Source organism: Telmatherina bonti (assembly GCF_933228915.1).
Source record: "Telmatherina bonti genome assembly, chromosome: 8".
NCBI classification, from domain to species: Eukaryota; Metazoa; Chordata; class Actinopteri; order Atheriniformes; family Telmatherinidae; genus Telmatherina; species Telmatherina bonti.
The window spans coordinates 1773313-1796399 of record NC_136626.1 but is presented as its reverse complement, the minus strand read 5'-3'; the positions used below and the strand labels follow the sequence as shown (position 1 = coordinate 1796399).

General features: G+C 50.2%; 1 protein-coding gene across 2 annotated transcripts; it reads left to right on the top strand.

Moving 5' to 3' along the window:
• The first annotated feature begins 6625 nt into the window (after window positions 1–6625).
• dbt (dihydrolipoamide branched chain transacylase E2) lies at window positions 6626–23086 on the top strand. 2 transcript variants are annotated; one of them, XM_079245264.1, is made up of 11 exons: window positions 6626–6694; window positions 9083–9203; window positions 9312–9387; window positions 9453–9634; window positions 9698–9825; window positions 15758–16007; window positions 16146–16312; window positions 16380–16457; window positions 16543–16734; window positions 16803–16874; window positions 21189–23086. In XM_079245264.1, exons 1-11 carry the CDS (start codon window positions 6650–6652, stop codon window positions 21354–21356), a joined length of 1479 nt encoding a protein of 492 aa, XP_079101390.1. In that variant the 5' UTR covers window positions 6626–6649; the 3' UTR covers window positions 21357–23086. The 2 variants fall into 2 exon arrangements, with proteins under 2 accessions (XP_079101390.1, XP_079101389.1); XM_079245263.1 differs by having other exon boundaries at window positions 9453–9825.
• The last annotated feature ends 1 nt before the right edge of the window (window position 23087 follows it).

Genomic DNA, 23087 nt, shown 5'->3' with positions numbered 1-23087 from the left:
AGTTAGTACTACTGTAGTACATGATAGTACATGACAGTTAGTACTACTGTAGTACATGACAGTTAGTACTACTGTAGTACATGACAGTTAGTACTACTGTAGTACATGACAGTTAGTACTACTGTAGTACATGACAGTTAGTACTACTGTAGTACATGACAGTTAGTACTACTGTAGTACATGACAGTTAGTACTACTGTAGTACATGACAGTTAGTACTACTGTAGTACATGATAGTACGTACTACTGTAGTACATGATAGTACATGTCAGTTAGTACTACTGTAGTACATGACAGTACTACTGTAGTACATGACAGTACTACTGTAGTACATGACAGTACTACTGTAGTACATGACAGTACTACTGTAGTACATGACAGTACATGACAGTTAGTACTACTCTAGTACATGATAGTACATGACAGTTAGTACAACTATAGTACATGACAGTTAGTACTACTATAGTACATGACAGTTAGTACTACTATAGTACATGACAGTTAGTAGTACATGATAGTACATGACAGTTAGTAGTACATGATAGTACATGGCAGTTAGTAGTACATGATAGTACATGGCAGTTAGTACTACTGTAGTACATGATAGTACATGGCAGTTAGTACTACTGTAGTACATGATAGTACATGGCAGTTAGTACTACTGTAGTACATGATAGTACATGGCAGTTAGTACTACTGTAGTACATGATAGTACATGGCAGTTAGTACTACTGTAGTACATGATAGTACATGGCAGTTAGTACTACTGTAGTACATGATTGTACATGACAGTTAGTACTACTGTAGTACATGACAGTTAGTACTACTGTAGTACATGATAGTACATGACAGTTAGTACTACTGTAGTAAATGACAGTACTACTGTAGTACATGACAGTACTACTGTAGTACATGATAGTACATGACAGTTAGTACTACTGTAGTACATGACAGTTAGTACTACTGTAGTACATGACAGTTAGTACTACTGTAGTACATGATAGTACATGACAGTTAGTACTACTGTAGTACATGACAGTTAGTACTACTGTAGTATATGACAGTTAGTACTACAGTAGTACATGATAGTACATGACAGTTAGTACTACTGTAGTACATGACAGTTAGTACTACTGTAGTACATGACAGTACTACTGTAGTACATGACAGTTAGTAGTACATGATAGTACATGACAGTTAGTAGTACTGTAGTACATGATAGTACATGACAGTTAGTAGTACTGTAGTACATGACAGTTAGTACTACTATAGTACATGACAGTTAGTACTACTATAGTACATGACAGTTAGTAGTACATGATAGTACATGACAGTTAGTAGTACTGTAGTACATGATAGTACATGACAGTTAGTAGTACTGTAGTACATGACAGTTAGTACTACTATAGTACATGACAGTTAGTACTACTATAGTACATGACAGTTAGTACTACTATAGTACATGACAGTTAGTACTACTATAGTACATGACAGTTAGTACTACTATAGTACATGACAGTTAGTACTACTATAGTACATGACAGTTAGTACTACTGTAGTACATGACAGTTAGTACTACTATAGTACATGACAGTTAGTACTACTATAGTACATGACAGTTAGTAGTACATGATAGTACATGACAGTTAGTAGTACTGTAGTACATGATAGTACATGACAGTTAGTACTACTCTAGTACATGATAGTACATGACAGTTAGTAGTACTGTAGTACATGATAGTACATGACAGTTAGTACTACTGTAGTACATGACAGTACATGACAGTTAGTACTACTGTAGTACATGACAGTTAGTACTACTGTAGTACATGACAGTTAGTACTACTGTAGTACATGACAGTTAGTACTACTGTAGTACATGACAGTACTACTATAGTACATGACAGTTAGTACTACTATAGTACATGACAGTTAGTACTACTGTAGTACATGATAGTACATGACAGTTAGTACTACTGTAGTACATGATAGTACATGACAGTTAGTACTACTGTAGTACATGACAGTTAGTACTACTGTAGTACATGACAGTACATGACAGTTAGTACTACTGTAGTACATGACAGTACATGACAGTTAGTACTACTGTAGTACATGACAGTACATGACAGTTAGTACTACTGTAGTACATGACAGTACTACTATAGTACATGACAGTTAGTACTACTGTAGTACATGACAGTACTACTATAGTACATGACAGTTAGTACTACTGTAGTACATGACAGTTAGTACTACTGTAGTACATGATAGTACATGACAGTTAGTACTACTGTAGTACATGACAGTACTACTATAGTACATGACAGTTAGTACTACTGTAGTACATGATAGTACATGACAGTTAGTACTACTGTAGTACATGACAGTTAGTACTACTGTAGTACATGATAGTACATGACAGTTAGTACTACTGTAGTACATGATAGTACATGACAGTTAGTACTACTGTAGTACATGACAGTACTACTATAGTACATGACAGTTAGTACTACTGTAGTACATGATAGTACATGACAGTTAGTACTACTGTAGTACATGATAGTACATGACAGTACTACTGTAGTACATGACAGTACTACTATAATACATGACAGTTAGTACTACTGTAGTACATGATAGTACATGACAGTACTACTGTAGTACATGACAGTTAGTACTACTGTAGTACATGATAGTACATGACAGTTAGTACTACTGTAGTACATGATAGTACATGACAGTTAGTACTACTGTAGTACATGACAGTTAGTACTACTGTAGTACATGATAGTACATGTCAGTTAGTAGTACTGTAGTACATGATAGTACATGACAGTTAGTAGTACATGATAGTACATGACAGTTAGTAGTACTGTAGTACATGATAGTACATGACAGTTAGTACTACTGTAGTACATGACAGTACTACTATAGTACATGACAGTTAGTACTACTGTAGTACATGACAGTTAGTAGTACTGTAGTACATGATAGTACATGACAGTACTACTGTAGTACATGATAGTACATGACAGTTAGTACTACTGTAGTACATGACAGTACATGACAGTTAGTAGTACTGTAGTACATGACAGTACATGACAGTTAGTACTACTGTAGTACATGACAGTACTACTATAGTACATGACAGTACTACTGTAGTACATGACAGTACATGACAGTTAGTAGTACTGTAGTACATGACAGTACATGACAGTTAGTACTACTGTAGTACATGATAGTACATGTCAGTTAGTAGTACTGTAGTACATGATAGTACATGACAGTTAGTAGTACATGATAGTACATGACAGTTAGTAGTACTGTAGTACATGATAGTACATGACAGTTAGTACTACTGTAGTACATGACAGTACTACTATAGTACATGACAGTTAGTACTACTGTAGTACATGACAGTTAGTAGTACTGTAGTACATGATAGTACATGACAGTACTACTGTAGTACATGATAGTACATGACAGTTAGTACTACTGTAGTACATGACAGTACATGACAGTTAGTACTACTGTAGTACATGACAGTACATGACAGTTAGTACTACTGTAGTACATGACAGTACATGACAGTTAGTACTACTGTAGTACATGACAGTACTACTATAGTACATGACAGTTAGTACTACTGTAGTACATGATAGTACATGACAGTTAGTACTACTGTAGTACATGACAGTTAGTACTACTGTAGTACATGACAGTACATGACAGTTAGTACTACTGTAGTACATGACAGTACATGACAGTTAGTACTACTGTAGTACATGACAGTACATGACAGTTAGTACTACTGTAGTACATGACAGTACTACTATAGTACATGACAGTTAGTACTACTGTAGTACATGATAGTACATGACAGTTAGTACTACTGTAGTACATGACAGTTAGTACTACTGTAGTACATGACAGTACTACTATAGTACATGACAGTTAGTACTACTGTAGTACATGACAGTTAGTACTACTGTAGTACATGACAGTACTACTATAGTACATGACAGTTAGTACTACTGTAGTACATGACAGTTAGTACTACTATAGTACATGACAGTTAGTACTACTATAGTACATGACAGTTAGTAGTACATGATAGTACATGACAGTTAGTAGTACATGATAGTACATGACAGTTAGTAGTACTGTAGTACATGATAGTACATGACAGTTAGTAGTACTGTAGTACATGATAGTACATGACAGTTAGTAGTACTGTAGTACATGATAGTACATGACAGTTAGTAGTACTGTAGTACATGATAGTACATGACAGTTAGTACTACTGTAGTACATGACAGTTAGTACTACTATAGTACATGACAGTTAGTAGTACATGATAGTACATGACAGTTAGTAGTACTGTAGTACATGATAGTACATGACAGTTAGTACTACTGTAGTACATGACAGTACTACTATAGTACATGACAGTTAGTACTACTGTAGTACATGATAGTACATGACAGTTAGTACTACTGTAGTACATGACAGTTAGTACTACTGTAGTACATGATAGTACATGACAGTTAGTACTACTGTAGTACATGATAGTACATGACAGTTAGTACTACTGTAGTACATGACAGTACTACTATAGTACATGACAGTTAGTACTACTGTAGTACATGATAGTACATGACAGTTAGTACTACTGTAGTACATGATAGTACATGACAGTACTACTGTAGTACATGACAGTACTACTATAATACATGACAGTTAGTACTACTGTAGTACATGATAGTACATGACAGTACTACTGTAGTACATGACAGTTAGTACTACTGTAGTACATGATAGTACATGACAGTTAGTACTACTGTAGTACATGATAGTACATGACAGTTAGTACTACTGTAGTACATGACAGTTAGTACTACTGTAGTACATGATAGTACATGTCAGTAGTACTGTAGTACATGATAGTACATGACAGTTAGTAGTACATGATAGTACATGACAGTTAGTAGTACTGTAGTACATGATAGTACATGACAGTTAGTACTACTGTAGTACATGACAGTACTACTATAGTACATGACAGTACTACTGTAGTACATGACAGTTAGTAGTACTGTAGTACATGATAGTACATGACAGTTAGTAGTACTGTAGTACATGACAGTTAGTAATACATGATAGTACATGACAGTTAGTAGTACTGTAGTACATGACAGTACTACTGTAGTACATGACAGTTAGTACTACTGTAGTACATGACAGTACTACTGTAGTACATGATAGTACATGACAGTTAGTACTACTGTAGTACATGACAGTTAGTACTACTGTAGTACATGATAGTACATGACAGTTAGTACTACTGTAGTACATGACAGTTAGTACTACTGTAGTATATGACAGTACATGACAGTTAGTACTACTGTAGTACATGACAGTTAGTACTACTGTAGTACATGACAGTTAGTACTACTGTAGTACATGACAGTACATGACAGTTAGTACTACTGTAGTACATGACAGTTAGTACTACTGTAGTACATGACAGTTAGTACTACTGTAGTACATGATAGTACATGACAGTTAGTACTACTGTAGTACATGACAGTTAGTACTACTGTAGTATATGACAGTTAGTACTACAGTAGTACATGATAGTACATGACAGTTAGTACTACTGTAGTACATGACAGTTAGTACTACTGTAGTACATGACAGTTAGTACTACTGTAGTACATGACAGTTAGTACTACTGTAGTATATGACAGTTAGTACTACAGTAGTACATGATAGTACATGACAGTTAGTACTACTGTAGTACATGACAGTTAGTACTACTGTAGTACATGATAGTACATGACAGTTAGTACTACTGTAGTACATGACAGTTAGTACTACTGTAGTACATGACAGTTAGTACTACTGTAGTACATGACAGTTAGTACTACTGTAGTACATGACAGTTAGTACTACTGTAGTACATGACAGTTAGTACTACTGTAGTACATGATAGTACATGACAGTTAGTACTACTGTAGTGACGTTGTGGGCTACAGCAGGCGGTCTCTATTTCCGGTGAGGCGACTTTATTTTTCATTCAAATCAACAACTATCAGCTGTAATATGTGGTGAAGCCGTAGGAGGGTATCCTGGTTGTTGAGGAAAGCCGGTAAAAGTCCCGGTGCGGAAAGGGATGGAATTTAATAGTGCCGGTACCGCTTCGTACCGGCCCACTTAAAGCACTGCAAGAGAATATTTATGAATGTGTCATTGGACTTTTAAAAAGCTGGAAACAAAACAAGCTGTGGATATTCATACTCGCTGATGCACCTGGAGGTTTGACCTCCTCGTTCCTGTTTTCTTTTTTGGTTGCACTGGTTTGTCTCTTTTTACCAGCTCAGTTTTCTTCTTTCTCTGCTGCTATAGCATGTTTTTGCTTCTTTTTCTTTGCTCATATGTCTAAGTTGTTTCTACATGAAGCCAGTTTTGTTGAAAATCAGGTGAAAATATTGGATTTTCCGCCTCCCGCTGCTGCAGTTCCGCTCCTCGCCACGCAGCGGCAGCCTCGCAGCGCTCTTGCCTGCACGCTCCTGAGACAGAAAAAGAAGAAGAAGCCGCTGCGCTCTGATTGGCTGTGGAGAGGGGCGTGCAGCGCACAGGGAAGATGGCGGCGGTGACCAGGAGCTCCTTCAGCTTATTCAGATTACTGGTGAGGAATCAAACCTTCAACCTGACGCGGCTCCGCGCTGCGGGGGGTCTGCTGCCGCCCCGGGCTGTGCGGGACAAGGTGACGTCACCGCCACGCAGATGACGTTCAGTTCGTGGCGGCTGCGCTAGATGCTAACAGGCTAATGCTAAGTCCAGACCGGAGGCTGGACCGGACCGGTACCGCAGGTGTCGCTCTGCAACAGAAACAGAGCCGAACCTGATCTCACCTGTTGCAGTGGTCACGTGACCAGCTGACGTAACCAGCAGCGGCCAGGTGGAGGTGTGCGGCACGTTGTCATGGCGACCTCTGACCACCAGGTGGAGGCGTATGGCCCGTTGTCATGGCGACCTCTGACCGCCAGGTGGAGGCGGTGTCCCCTGTTGGAGGAAAAGTCCGGCTGGTCACCGCAATGACCTGTAGTGGTTGCCAAGGTGACAGCCAGTAGTCACGTGATTGGCCACAACGAGAAGTGAGCAGGAGTTCAGTATGTGGGGTGGACGAGGGGGGTTGGACACAGCCACGGGTGTGGGGTGGACACAGCCACGGGTTCCCACAGCTGGCATTGATGTGCCATCCTGGATGAGCTGCACTACCTGAGCCACTTGTGTGGGTTGTAGACTCCGTCTCATGCTACCACTAGAGTGAAAGCACCGCCAGCATTCAGACCAAAACATCATCCAAAAAGCATCGGAACTGAGAAGTGGTCTGTGGTCTCCACCTGCAGAACCACTCCTTTATTGGGTGTGTCTTGCCAGTTGCCTATAATTTCCACCTGTTGTCTGTTCCATTTACACAACAGCAGGTGGAACTGATTGTCAATCAGTGTTGCTTCTTTAGTGGACAGTTCCATTTCACAGAAGTCTGGTTGACTTGGAGTTACATCGTGTTGTTTAGGTGTTCCCTTTATGTTCTCAGCAGTGTAAATAAATAAATAAATGTATCGAGGAACGTTTATGGTTAAAATATCGGCTTTTCCTACATTAAAATGTTCAGAACTTTATGTTTATTTATGTCATTTATGTAATTGTTAAAGGGTTGTTCAGTGAAATGTTTTATTTATAATGTTAAAGTGGAATTATTCTGTGCATTTCAGGCTAATTTATTTTTATTTCTGAGACCAGAAGGGCTGGGATTGATGGAGTTATTGTCACAAATGGCTTTATTTACTTCAGACCGACCCTCTCCGTAGGCTGTCAGATCAGCCTGCGGGCAAAACGAGTGGATTGAGACTCTTCCGCATTAAGCCCCGCCTCCCGCCACTGCACTACATCGGGAGCGCGCACCGCACCTGCTTTCGCCGTCATTGTAACGTCTCATAAACAGAAGGATTAGGCTCATATGAACTCAATGAAAAAACAAACTACAATGTCAACACATAGCATCCAGCCCTACATGTTGGAACCTGAATCAGAGCCTGAAAACGAAGTGGAAAACAGCAACCCACAGCAACGAATGCAGCAGGATGTCTCTCTTTGGTAAACTCACCAGCCATCGTTGGAAATAACTTTATCCCACGTTTTCCACCCGCCTGATGTATTTGTACATGCCCTTGTTAACCAGTAGAAGGTAACCAATCACCCAACCTTATCCCCCGGGACGTCACAAGGATTTCCACGTAGAAAAAACTCTCTACAACGACGCGTTTTTCGTCACCATGGAAACCGAATGGAGAGAGTGCTGGAACTCAAACTCAAACATGCGTTTAGGTGATAAAAAACAGTGTCGTTCACATGTCTGATGAGGATTCAACACTGTAACACTGTAGAAAGCTCAGAAAACTCCAAATACCAGAACAGCAACCCTTTAAGATGTTATGATGGCAGGGCGGGACGTGCACGCGGGGGCGGGTCATGCACGCAGGGGGGCGGGACGTGAAAGATTTATCGCTACATGATGTAAAGGTATTTTTTACCTGGATCAGCTGTTTAATGAAAACAAGCCCTTTTACCTGCAGCAGGTGTTAACCACGCCCACATCACATGTCCAGCCAATCCAGCGATACTTTACTGGCTGCTGCTAAAAGATGCACGCTTGGTATTTATTCAGCTTTATTAAGCCTTGAGCAGTTCGCCCCCCTGCTGGTCGGAGGACTACTGGTCACCCAGTCTGAAGAGAGACCCGGTCCGAGGAGAGACCCGGTCTGAGCTGAGACCCGGTCCGACCCGGTCTGAGCTGAGACCCGGTCCGAAGAGAGACCCGGTCTGAGCTGAGACCCGGTCCGACCCGGTCTGAGCTGAGACCCGGTCCGAAGAGAGACCCGGTCTGAGCTGAGACCCGGTCCGAAGAGAGACCCGGTCTGAGCTGAGACCCGGTCCGAAGAGAGACCCAGTCCGAGGAGAGACCCGGTTGTTCATGTCATGTCAGTAACATCTTGTTCTGTCCTGGCAGCTCGGCCAGCAGTACCGGCACCGGTGTTTCCGGCTGCAGAACTTCAGGTCCGACAAAATCCTACTGACCTGCAGATGGGACAGAAACCTCCAGAACCCCAGGACCCTAAAGACCACCACAGGTAAGGTCCAGAACCACAGTAAGGTCCAGAACCACTGTAAGGTCCAGAACCACTGGGTGGGCGGGGTTAGAGGAAGACGTTGCTGATGTCACCGTTGTGTCCCCGCAGCGTCTCTGGGTCCCGTCGTCCAGTTCAAGCTGTCCGACATTGGAGAAGGCATCATGGAGGTGACGGTGAAGGAGTGGTAGGTCCTGCACGCTGACCCAGGTCCTGGTTCTGACCCAGTCCTGACCCGGTTCTGTGTCTCAGGTACGTGAAGGAGGGGGACCGGGTGTCCCAGTTCGACAGCATCTGCGAGGTCCAGAGCGACAAGGCGTCGGTCACCATCACCAGCCGCTACGACGGCGTCATCAGGAAGCTTTACTACGATGCCGACGCCACCGCGCTGGTCGGGAAACCGCTGGTGGACATCGAGACGGAGTCCGGATCAGGTGAGTGTCCCGCAGTCAAACCGGGTCTACCGCGGTCCCTCCTGATGTCCCGCTGTCCCGTAGAGGTGATCCAGGAGGAGGACGTGGTGGAGACGCCGGCCATGGCCCACGAGGAGCACACGCACCAGGAGATCAAAGGTCACAAGACACAGGCCACGCCCGCCGTGAGACGCCTCGCCATGGAGAACAACGTGAGTCTGTCCCGTTTGTCCCCATCTGTCTCCGTCTGTCCCCATCTGTCCTCATCTGTCCCCATCTGTTCCCATCTGTCCCCTTCTATCCCCATCTGTCCTCATCTGTCCTCATCTGTCCCCATCTGTTCCCATCTGTCCCCTTCTATCCCCATCTGTCCTCATCTGTCCCCATCTGTCCTCATCTGTCCCCATCTGTTCCCATCTGTCCCCTTCTATCCCCATCTGTCCTCATCTGTCCCCATCTGTCCTCATCTGTCCCCATCTGTTCCCATCTGTCCCCTTCTATCCCCATCTGTCCCCATCTGTCCCCATCTGTCCCCATCTGTCCCCATCTGTTCCCATCTGTCCCCTTCTATCCCCATCTGTCCTCATCTGTCCCCATCTGTCTCCGTCTGTCCCATCTGTCCTCATCTGTCCCCATCTGTTCCCATCTGTCCCCTTCTATCCCCATCTGTCCTCATCTGTCCCCATCTGTCCTCATCTGTCCCCATCTGTTCCCATCTGTCCCCTTCTATCCCCATCTGTCCTCATCTGTCCCCATCTGTCCTCATCTGTCCCCATCTGTTCCCATCTGTCCCCTTCTATCCCCATCTGTCCTCATCTGTCCCCATCTGTCCCCATCTGTTCCCATCTGTCCCCTTCTATCCCCATCTGTCCTCATCTGTCCCCATCTGTCTCCGTCTGTCCCATCTGTCCTCATCTGTCCCCATCTGTTCCCATCTGTCCCCTTCTATCCCCATCTGTCCTCATCTGTCCCCATCTGTTCCCATCTGTCCCCTTCTATCCCCATCTGTCCCCATCTGTCCCCATCTGTTCCCATCTGTCCCCTTCTATCCCCATCTGTCCTCATCTGTCCCCATCTGTCTCCGTCTGTCCCATCTGTCCTCATCTGTCCCCATCTGTTCCCATCTGTCCCCTTCTATCCCCATCTGTCCTCATCTGTCCCCATCTGTTCCCATCTGTCCCCTTCTATCCCCATCTTTCCTCATCTGTCCCCATCTGTTCCCATCTGTCCCCTTCTATCCCCATCTGTCCTCATCTGTCCCCATCTGTCCCCATCTGTTCCCATCTGTCCCCTTCTATCCCCATCTGTCCTCATCTGTCCCCATCTGTTCCCATCTGTCCCCTTCTATCCCCATCTGTCCTCATCTGTCCCCATCTGTCCCCATCTGTCCCCTTCTATCCCCATCTGTCCCCATCTGTCCCCTTCTATCCCCATCTGTCCTCATCTGTCCCCATCTGTTCCCATCTGTCCCCTTCTATCCCCATCTGTCCTCATCTGTCCCCATCTGTCCCCATCTGTTCCCATCTGTCCCCTTCTATCCCCATCTGTCCTCATCTGTCCCCATCTGTTCCCATCTGTCCCCATCTGTCCTCATCTGTCCCCATCTGTTCCCATCTGTCCCCTTCTATCCCCATCTGTCCCCATCTGTCCCCATCTGTCTCCGTCTGTCCCATCTGTCCTCATCTGTCCCCATCTGTCCCATCTGTCCTCATCTGTCCCCATCTGTTCCCATCTGTCCCCTTCTATCCCCATCTGTCCTCATCTGTCCCCATCTGTCTCCATCTGTCCCATCTGTCCTCATCTGTCCCCATCTGTTCCCATCTGTCCCCTTCTATCCCCATCTGTCCTCATCTGTCCCCATCTGTTCCCATCTGTCCCTTTCTATCCCCATCTGTCCCCTTCTATCCCCATCTGTCCCATCTGTCCCCATCTGTTCCCATCTGTCCCCTTCTATCCCCATCTGTCCTCATCTGTCCCCATCTGTTCCCATCTGTCCCCTTCTATCCCCATCTGTCCTCATCTGTCCCCATCTGTTCCCATCTGTCCCCTTCTATCCCCATCTGTCCTCATCTGTCCCCATCTGTCCCCTTCTGTCCCCATCTGTCCTCATCTGTCCCCATCTGTTCCCATCTGTCCCCATCTGTCTCCATCTGTCCTCATCTGTTCCCGTCTGTCCCACATGTTCCCATCTGTCCTCATCTGTCTCCGTCTGTCCCCATCTGTCCTCATCTGTCCCCATCTGTCCCCATCTGTCCCCATCTGTCCTCATCTGTCCCCATCTGTTCCCATCTGTCCCCATCTGTCTCCATCTGTCCTCATCTGTCCCCGTCTGTTCCCGTCTGTCCCCTTCTATCCCCATCTGTTCCCATCTGTCCCCATCTGTCCTCATCTGTCCCCATCTGTTCCCATCTGTCCCCATCTGTTCCCATCTGTCCTCATCTGTCTCTGTCTGTCCCCATCTGTCCTCATCTGTTCCCATCTGTCCTCATCTATCTCTGTCTGTCCTCATCTGTCCCCATCTGTCCCCATCTGTCCCCATCTGTCCTCATCTGTCCCCATCTGTCCCCTTCTATCCCCATCTGTCCCCATCTGTTCCCATCTGTCCCCATCTGTCCTCATCTGTCCTCATCTGTCCCCATCTGTTCCCATCTGTCCCTTTCTATCCCCATCTGTCCCCATCTGTCCTCATCTGTCCTCATCTGTCCCCATCTGTTCCCATCTGTCCCCATCTGTCCTCACCTGTCCCCATCTGTCCCCATCTGTCCCCTTCTATCCCCATCTGTCCCCATCTGTTCCCATCTGTCCCCTTCTATCCCCATCTGTCCTCATCTGTCCCCATCTGTCTCCGTCTGTCCCATCTGTCCTCATTTGTCCCCATCTGTTCCCATCTGTCCCCTTCTATCCCCATCTGTCCTCATCTGTCCCCATCTGTCCTCATCTGTCCCCATCTGTTCCCATCTGTCCCCTTCTATCCCCATCTGTCCTCATCTGTCCCCATCTGTCTCCGTCTGTCCCATCTGTCCTCATCTGTCCCCATCTGTCTCCGTCTGTCCCATCTGTCCTCATCTGTCCCCATCTGTTCCCATCTGTCCCCTTCTATCCCCATCTGTCCTCATCTGTCCCCATCTGTCTCCGTCTGTCCCATCTGTCCTCATCTGTCCCCATCTGTTCCCATCTGTCCCCTTCTATCCCCATCTGTCCTCATCTGTCCCCATCTGTCCTCATCTGTCCCCTTCTATCCCCATCTGTCCCCTTCTATCCCCATCTGTCCTCATCTGTCCCCATCTGTCCCCTTCTATCCCCATCTGTCCTCATCTGTTCCCATCTGTCCCCTTCTATCCCCATCTGTCCTCATCTGTTCCCATCTGTTCCCATCTGTCCCCTTCTATCCCCATCTGTCCTCATCTGTCCCCATCTGTTCCCATCTGTCCCCTTCTATCCCCATCTGTCCTCATCTGTCCCCATCTGTCCTCATCTGTCCCCATCTGTTCCCATCTGTCCCCTTCTATCCCCATCTGTCCTCATCTGTCCCCATCTGTCCCCTTCTATCCCCATCTGTCCCATCTGTTCCCATCTGTCCCCTTCTATCCCCATCTGTCCTCATCTGTCCTCATCTGTCCCCATCTGTTCCCATCTGTCCCCATCTGTCCTCATCTGTCCCCATCTGTTCCCATCTGTCCCCATCTGTCTCCATCTGTCCTCATCTGTTCCCGTCTGTCCCACATGTTCCCATCTGTCCTCATCTGTCTCCGTCTGTCCCCATCTGTCCCCATCTGTCCTCATCTGTCCCCATCTGTCCCCATCTGTCCTCATCTGTCCCCATCTGTCCTCATCTGTCCCCATCTGTTCCCATCTGTCCCCATCTGTCTCCATCTGTCCTCATCTGTCCCCGTCTGTTCCCGTCTGTCCCATCTGTCCCCATCTGTTCCCATCTGTCCTCATCTGTCTCTGTCTGTCCCCATCTGTCCCCATCTGTCCTCATCTGTCCCCATCTGTCCTCATCTGTCCCCATCTGTCCCCTTCTATCCCCATCTGTCCCCATCTGTTCCCATCTGTCCCCATCTGTCCTCATCTGTCCCCATCTGTCCCCATCTGTTCCCATCTGTCCCTTTCTATCCCCATCTGTCCCCATCTGTCCTCATCTGTCCCCATCTGTCCCCATCTGTCCTCACCTGTCCCCATCTGTCCCCTTCTATCCCCATCTGTCCCCATCTGTTCCCATCTGTCCCCTTCTATCCCCATCTGTCCTCATCTGTCCCCATCTGTTCCCATCTGTCCCCGTCTGTTCCCATCTGTCTCCGTCTGTCCCCATCTGTTCCCATCTGTCCCCTTCTATCCCCATCTGTCCTCATCTGTCCTCATCTGTCCCCATCTGTTCCCATCTGTCCCCTTCTATCTCCATCTGTCCTCATCTGTCCCCATCTGTTCCCGTCTGTCCCATCTGTCCTCATCTGTCCCCATCTGTCCCCATCTGTTCCCATCTGTCCTCATCTGTCTCCGTCTGTCCCCATCTTTCCTCATCTGTCCCCATCTGTCCTCATCTGTCCCCATCTGTTCCCATCTGTTCCCATCTGTCCCCTTCTATCCCCATCTGTCCCCATCTGTCCCCTTCTATCCCCATCTGTCCCCATCTGTCCCCATCTGTTCCCATCTGTCCCCATCTGTCCTCATCTGTCCCCATTGCTCCCCGTCTGTTCCCGGCGTCCCCATCTGTCCCGGCGTCTCCGTCTGTCCTGGTGTCCCCGTCTGTCCCGGCGTCCCCATCTGTTCCCATCTGTCCCGGCGTTCCCGTCTGTCCCCATCTGTCCTCATCTGTCCTCATCTGTCCCATCTGTTCCCATCTGTCCAGTCTGTCCCCATCTGTCCCCGTCTGTCCTGTGTCCCCGTCTGTCCAGTCTGTCCCCATCTGTCCCCGTCTGTCCTGTGTCCCCATCTGTTCCCATCTGTCCCGGCGTTCCCGTCTGTCCCCATCTGTCCTCATCTGTCCCATCTGTTCCCATCTGTCCAGTCTGTCCCCATCTGTCCCCGTCTGTCCTGTGTCCCCGTCTGTCCAGTCTGTCCCCATCTGTCCCCGTCTGTCCTGTGTCCCCATCTGTCCTGGTGTCCCCATCTGTCCCGTTTGTCCCCATCTGTCCCGTCTGTCCCGGTGTCCCTGTCTGTCCCCGGTGTCCCCGTCTGTCTCCGTCTGTCCCCATCTGTCCCGGTGTCCCCATCTGTCTCCGTCTGTCCCCATCTGTCCCATTTGTCCCGTATGTCCCCGTCTTTCCTGTCTGTCCCTATCTGTACCGGCGTCCTCATCTGTCCCGGTGTCCCCGTCTGTCCCCATTTGTCCCCATCTGTCTCCGTCTGTCTTGGCGTCCCCATCTGTCCCGGCGTCTCTGTCTGTCCTGGTGTCCCCGTCTGTCCCGGCGTCCCCGTCTGTCCCCATCTGTCCCGGCATCCCCATCTGTCCCCGCGTCCCCGACTGTCCCCGTGTCCTCGTCTGTCCCCATCTGTCCTGGTGTCCCCATCTGTCCCAGCGTCCCCGTCTGTCCCGGCGTCCCCGACTGTCCCCATCTGTCCCGGCGTCCCCGTCTGTCCCCATCTGTCCCGGCGTCCCCGACTGTCCCCATCTGTCCCGGCGTCCCCGTCTGTCCCCATCTGTCCCCGCGTCCCCATCTGTCCCGGCGTCCCCGTCTGTCCCCATCTGTCCCCGCGTCCCCATCTGTCCCGGCGTCCCCGACTGTCCCCATTTGTCCCGGTGTCCCCGTCTGTCCCCGTGTCCCCATCTGTCCCCATCTGTCCCTGCGTCCCCATCTGTCCCGGCGTCCCCGTCTGTCCTGGCGTCCCCATCTGTCCTGGTGTTCCCATCTGTCCCAGCGTCCCCGTCTGTCCCCATCTGTCCTGGTGTCCCCATCTGTCCCGGCATCCCTGTCTGTCCCCGTCTGTCCCAGCGTCTCCATCTTTCCCGTCTGTCTCCGCGTCCCCGTCTGTCTCCGCGTCCCCGTCTGTCCCGGCGTCTCCATCTGTCCCGGCGTCCCCGTCTGTCTCCGCGTCCCCGTCTGTCCCGGCGTCTCCATCTGTCCCGGCGTCCCCGTCTGTCTCCGCGTCTCCGTCTGTCCCGGCGTCTCCATCTGTCCCCGTCTAACCGCCCTGTCCTCTCAGATTAAGCTCAGTGAGGTGGTGGGGACGGGGAAGGACGGACGCATCCTGAAGGAGGACATCCTCAACTTCCTGGCCAAGCAGACCGGAGCCATCCTTCCCCCCACCCCGGTCCAGGAGATCCAGACTCCGGATCCGGTCCCTACCGCTAGTCCTGCTGCCAGGCCCACGAGCACTGCGGTAGTAGCCAGAGCTCTGCCCAGCATCCCCAAACCTGTCTTCACCGCCAAGGATGTGACAGAGCCACTAAAGGGTGAGACTTCAGGACCAGATCCAGGACCAGGATCAGTTCCAGGATCAAATCCAAGGATCTGGTCCGGATCCTGGATCAGATCCAAGGATCCGGACCAGATCCAGGACCAGGACTGGTTCTGACCTCATGTCTCTGCAGGTTTCCACAAAGCAATGGTAAGGACAATGACGGCGGCGCTGAAGATCCCTCACTTCGGGTACTGCGATGAGGTGGACCTGACCCGCCTGGTGGTTCTGAGGTCAGAATTGAAACCGGTGGCTGAAAGCCGCGGCGTCAGACTCAGCTTCATGCCCTTCTTCATCAAGGTGAGCTATCTGGCTTCTGATTGGTTCTGATTGGTGCCGCGCTAACCCTGCTCTCTCATTGGTTCAGGCCGCCTCTCTGGGTCTGCTCCACTTCCCCATCCTGAACGCCTCTCTGGACGAAGGATGTCACAACATCACTTACAAGGTCAGACAGTCCAGATCAAAGGGACCGGTTGCGTTCTCGCCCCTGATGGGACAGTTCTCTTTGTTCTAACGGGTCTGTTCTGCAGGCGTCCCACAACATCGGCCTGGCGATGGACACCAGTCAGGGTCTCCTTGTCCCCAACGTGAAGAACGTGCAGCTGCTGAGCATCTTCCAGATCGCTGAGGAGCTGAACCGTCTGCAGGCGCTGGGGTCCGCTGGTCAGCTGGGCACCTCTGACCTGACCGGAGGAACCTTCACTCTGTCCAACATCGGATCGGTGAGACCGCTGCTGGTCCATAGGTGCTAAACAAGATCGGTTCTAACTCGAGTCTGTGTCTTCACCAGATTGGAGGGACTTACGCCAAACCGGTCATCCTTCCTCCTGAGGTCGCCATTGGAGCGCTGGGAAAAATCCAGGTAGGATGTGACCGCGGACGCCCGAAACAAGACAACAGGACCATCGGGCTCTGAGAAGTCCAGTTTCAGTCCAGTTCAATTGGTTCAATCCAAACTGATCCTTTATATGATCCCTTCCAGTTTTAGTCTAGTTCTACTCCAGACGGGGTCTGGTTCTAGTCCAGACAGGGTCTGGTTCTAGTCCAGACGGGGTCTGATTCTAGTCCACATGTGGTCTGGTTCTAGTCCAGACGTGGTCTAGTTCTAGTCCAGACGTGGTCTGATTCTAGTCCACATGTGGTCTGGTTCTAGTCCAGACGGGGTCTGATTCTAGTCCAGACGTGGTCTGATTCTAGTCCACATGTGGTCTGGTTCTAGTCCAGACGGGGTCTGGTTCTAGTCCAGACGTGGTCTGATTCTAGTCCAGACGTGGTCTGGTTCTAGTCCAGACGGGGTCTGGTTCTAGTCCAGACGGGGTCTGATTCTAGTCCAGACGTGGTCTGATTCTAGTCCACATATGGTCTGGTTCTAGTCCAGACGGGGTCTGGTTCTGGTCCAGACGTGGTCTGATTCTAGTCCAGACGTGGTCTGGTTCTGGTCCAGACGGGGTCTGATTCTAGTCCGGATGTGGTCTGGTTCTAGTCCAGACGGGGTCTGATTCTAGTCCAGACGTGGTCTGGTTCTGGTCCAGACGGGGTCTGATTCTAGTCCAGACGGGGTCTGGTTCTAGTCCAGACGGGGTCTGATTCTAGTCCAGACGGGGTCTGGTTCTAGTCCAGACGGGGTCTGGTTCTGGTCCAGACGGGGTCTGATTCTAGTCCAGACGGGGTCTGATTCTAGTCCAGACGGGGTCTGGTTCTAGTCCAGACGGGGTCTGGTTCTAGTCCAGACGGGGTCTGGTTCTAGTCCAGACGGGGTCTGGTTCTGGTCCAGACGGGGTCTGATTCTAGTCCAGACGGGGTCTGATTCTAGTCCAGACGGGGTCTGGTTCTAGTCCAGACGGGGTCTGGTTCTAGTCCAGACGGGGTCTGATTCTAGTCCAGACGTGGTCTGGTTCTGGTCCAGACGGGGTCTGATTCTAGTCCGGATGTGGTCTGGTTCTAGTCCAGACGGGGTCTGGTTCTGGTCCGGATGTGGTCTGGTTCTAGTCCAGACGGGGTCTGGTTCTGGTCCGGATGTGGTCTGGTTCTAGTCCAGACGGGGTCTGGTTCTAGTCCAGACGGGGTCTGGTTCTAGTCCAGACGTGGTCTGATTCTAGTCCGGATGTGGTCTGGTTCTGGTCCAGACGGGGTCTGATTCTAGTCCAGACGGGGTCTGATTCTAGTCCAGACGGGGTCTGGTTCTAGTCCAGACGGGGTCTGGTTCTAGTCCAGACGGGGTCTGGTTCTGGTCCGGATGTGGTCTGATTCTAGTCCAGACGTGGTCTGGTTCTGGTCCAGACGGGGTCTGATTCTAGTCCGGATGTGGTCTGGTTCTAGTCCAGACGGGGTCTGGTTCTGGTCCGGATGTGGTCTGGTTCTAGTCCAGACGGGGTCTGGTTCTGGTCCGGATGTGGTCTGGTTCTAGTCCAGACGGGGTCTGGTTCTAGTCCAGACGGGGTCTGGTTCTGGTCCGGATGTGGTCTGGTTCTAGTCCAGACGGGGTCTGGTTCTAGTCCAGACGGGGTCTGGTTCTAGTCCAGACGTGGTCTGATTCTAGTCCGGATGTGGTCTGGTTCTGGTCCAGACGGGGTCTGGTTCTAGTCCAGACGTGGTCTGATTCTAGTCCAGACGTGGTCTGATTCTAGTCCACATATGGTCTGGTTCTAGTCCAGACGGGGTCTGGTTCTGGTCCGGATGTGGTCTGGTTCTAGTCCAGACGTGGTCTGGTTCTAGTCCAGACGGGGTCTGGTTCTAGTCCAGACGGGGTCTGATTCTAGTCCAGACGTGGTCTGATTCTAGTCCACATATGGTCTGGTTCTAGTCCAGACGTGGTCTGGTTCTAGTCCAGACGTGGTCTGATTCTAGTCCAGACGTGGTCTGGTTCTGGTCCAGACGGGGTCTGGTTCTAGTCCAGACGGGGTCTGGTTCTAGTCCAGACGTGGTCTGGTTCTGGTCCAGACGGGGTCTGATTCTAGTCCGGATGTGGTCTGGTTCTAGTCCAGACGGGGTCTGGTTCTGGTCCGGATGTGGTCTGGTTCTAGTCCAGACGGGGTCTGGTTCTAGTCCAGACGTGGTCTGATTCTAGTCCGGATGTGGTCTGGTTCTAGTCCAGACGGGGTCTGGTTCTGGTCCAGACGTGGTCTGGTTCTAGTCCAGACGGGGTCTGGTTCTGGTCCAGACGGGGTCTGATTCTAGTCCGGATGTGGTCTGGTTCTAGTCCAGACGGGGTCTGATTCTAGTCCGGATGTGGTCTGATTCTAGTCCAGACGGGGTCTGGTTCTGGTCCAGACGGGGTCTGATTCTAGTCCGGATGTGGTCTGATTCTAGTCCGGATGTGGTCTGGTTCTAGTCCAGACGGGGTCTGGTTCTAGTCCAGACGGGGTCTGATTCTAGTCCGGATGTGGTCTGATTCTAGTCCGGATGTGGTCTGGTTCTAGTCCAGACGGGGTCTGATTCTAGTCCGGATGTGGTCTAGTTCTAGTCCAGACGTGGTCTGGTTCTAGTCCAGACGGGGTCTGGTTCTGGTCCAGACGGGGTCTGATTCTAGTCCGGATGTGGTCTGGTTCTAGTCCAGACGGGGTCTGATTCTAGTCCGGATGTGGTCTAGTTCTAGTCCAGATGTGGTCTAGGTCTAGTCCAGACGGGGTCTGGTTCTAGTCCAGACGGGGTCTGGTTCTAGTCCAGACGTGGTCTGGTTCTGGTCCAGACGGGGTCTGGTTCTAGTCCACATGTGGTCGAGTTCTAGTCCAGACGTGGTCTGGTTCTGGTCCAGACGGGGTCTGGTTCTAGTCCACATGTGGTCTAGTTCTAGTCCAGACGGGGTCTGGTTCTAGTCCAGACGTGGTCTGGTTCTGGTCCAGACGTGGTCTGGTTCTGGTCCAGACGGGGTCTGGTTCTGGTCCAGACGTGGTCTGGTTCTGGTCCAGACGGGGTCTGGTTCTGGTCCAGACGTGGTCTGGTTCTGGTCCAGACGGGGTCTGGTTCTGGTCCAGACGTGGTCTGGTTCTGGTCCAGACGGGGTCTGATTCTAGTCCAGACGGGGTCTGGTTCTGGTCCAGACGGGGTCTGGTTCTGGTCCAGACGGGGTCTGGTTCTAGTCCACATGTGGTCGAGTTCTAGTCCAGACGGGGTCTGGTTCTAGTCCACATGTGGTCGAGTTCTAGTCCAGACGTGGTCTGGTTCTAGTCCAGACGGGGTCTGGTTCTAGTCCAGACGGGGTCTGATTCTAGTCCAGACGGGGTCTGATTCTAGTCCGGATGTGGTCTGGTTCTGGTCCAGACGGGGTCTGATTCTAGTCCGGATGTGGTCTGGTTCTAGTCCAGACGGGGTCTGGTTCTAGTCCACATGTGGTCGAGTTCTAGTCCAGACGTGGTCTGGTTCTGGTCCAGACGGGGTCTGGTTCTAGTCCACATGTGGTCTAGTTCTAGTCCAGACGGGGTCTGGTTCTAGTCCAGACGTGGTCTGGTTCTGGTCCAGACGTGGTCTGGTTCTGGTCCAGACGGGGTCTGGTTCTAGTCCAGACGTGGTCTGGTTCTGGTCCAGACGGGGTCTGGTTCTGGTCCAGACGGGGTCTGATTCTAGTCCAGACGGGGTCTGGTTCTGGTCCAGACGGGGTCTGGTTCTGGTCCAGACGGGGTCTGGTTCTGGTCCAGACGGGGTCTGGTTCTAGTCCACATGTGGTCGAGTTCTAGTCCAGACGGGGTCTGGTTCTAGTCCACATGTGGTCGAGTTCTAGTCCAGACGTGGTCTGGTTCTAGTCCAGACGGGGTCTGGTTCTAGTCCAGACGGGGTCTGATTCTAGTCCAGACGGGGTCTGATTCTAGTCCGGATGTGGTCTGGTTCTGGTCCAGACGGGGTCTGATTCTAGTCCGGATGTGGTCTGGTTCTAGTCCAGACGGGGTCTGGTTCTAGTCCAGACGGGGTCTGGTTCTAGTCCAGACGGGGTCTGATTCTAGTCCAGACGTGGTCTGGTTCTAGTCCAGACGGGGTCTGGTTCTAGTCCACACGTGGTCTGGTTCTAGTCCAGACGGGGTCTGGTTCTAGTCCAGACGGGGTCTGGTTCTAGTCCAGGTAAACTGATCATATTATCCACGTTGGTTCCGGATTGGTAGAAACTCCCAGTCCTCAGTGGGGACTGAACTGGTCCAGACTGGTTCCAGTTTCAGACTGGGTAATGAATGTTTTCTGTGTTCAGGTTCTGCCCCGGTTTGACGCCGATGGTCATGTGATCCGATCCCACATCATGAACGTCAGCTGGTCCGCCGACCACCGCATCATCGACGGCGCCACCATGTGTCGGTTTTCCAACCTCTGGAGGGATTACCTGGAGAACCCGGCCAGCATGGTTCTGGACCTGAAGTAGACCTGGTTCTGGACCTGAAGTAGACCTGGTTCTGGACCTGAAGTACACCAATCGTTACCCATCAGCCCCGGCGAGGACCACGCGCCACGCCGCCCCCTGCCCCGCCCACCCACCTTCCTTTTCTGTTCACTCACTTCCTTTAAGCAGGGGGAGGGGCTAGCCTGTCACTCACAGCGTTACCGTGACAACCAGACTTCCTGCAGGTTTAGAGTTCATCACCATCAGAACCGGGTCACCACACGTCTTTCTGGGTCCGATGACACACGAGGTTCCAGAACCAGCAGATGAACTGAGGACGTACCGGTTCTGCCTGATCACATGATCCAGTCAGCTGATAGGAGCATCAAACGGGTTCTACCTGAGTCAGAACCCGGTACAAAGGTTGTAATCAGAAGCTGGACTCGAGTTCTGTTTACAGTTGTGGTCGTGTGACCCGGTTCTGCGATCGTGTGGCCCGGTTCTGCGGTCATGTGACCCGGTTCTGCGATCGGGGACCCGGTTCTGCGGTCATGTGACCCGGTTCTGCGATCGGGGACCCGGTTCTGCGGTCATGTGACCCGGTTCTGCGATCGGTGACCCGGTTCTGCGATCGTGTGGCCCGGTTCTGCAGTCTTGTGACCCGGTTCTGCGATCGTGTGGCCCGGTTCTGCGGTCATGTGACCCGGTTCTGCGATCGGGGACCCGGTTCTGCAGTCTTGAGACCCGGTTCTGCGATCGTGTGACCCGGTTCTGCGGTCGTGTGACCCGGTTCTGCGGTCGTGTGACCCGGTTCTGCAGTCTTGAGACCCGGTTCTGCGGTCGTGTGACCCGGTTCTGCGGTCTTGAGACCCGGTTCTGCGGTCGTGTGACCCGGTTCTGCGGTCTTGAGACCCGGTTCTGCGGTTGTGTGATCCGGTTCTGCGGTCGTGTGACCCGGTTCTGCGGTCGTGTGACCCGGTTCTGCGGTCTTGAGACCCGGTTCTGCGGTCGTGTGATCCGGTTCTGCGGTCGTGTGACCTGGTGAAATCAGAGCCGTTAAGGGACGGTTTATTAGCTGCTGGTTCTGAACTGAACTGGTTCTGCTGGATGCTGGTTCTAGTTCTGATTTGGTTTGGACCTGACCCGGCCAGAGTTCTGACCCGGAAGTTAGATGGCCCACAGGAAGTAGGCGTGTCCTTACAGTTGTGGGCGTGTCCTGTGGTCAAAGTGCCTTCAAGCTGCGACGTGATTGGCCACAAGCTAGACTAGGAAGCATCTGGACTTTCTGAGAGTTCTGGTTCTGAACCGGGTGATTAGGGGGTGGGGTCACCTTCAGATTACCAAGTCAAATGAGCCAATGAAACATTCTGATGATCAGCTGATGACATCATCAGTCCTGGATCAGGACCAGAACCTTTCCAGATCTGGTCTGATCATTCTATTGGATCAGAACCACATCTGGGTGGTTTTCCTGAATCAGAACCGAGGTGTCCTCCTCCAGACCGGGACATGTCACAACTGGTTCTGGGTATTGACTGGGTTCTGTTGTTGTGGTCCAGAACCAAGATGTTCTGGTTCTTCCACGATGAAGATGATGTGGGTAACCTTCCTCCTTGTGGTTGCTGGGTAACAAGGTGACGTCTGTTACATCTGTTTGTTTTTTTTGTGTTGTCATAGCGACGGGTTGAGTGTAAAAACTGCTGTTTTGGATGATGATGATGATGATGATGACTGTGCAGCCTGAAATTTTATCTCAATAAAAACTGACATGGA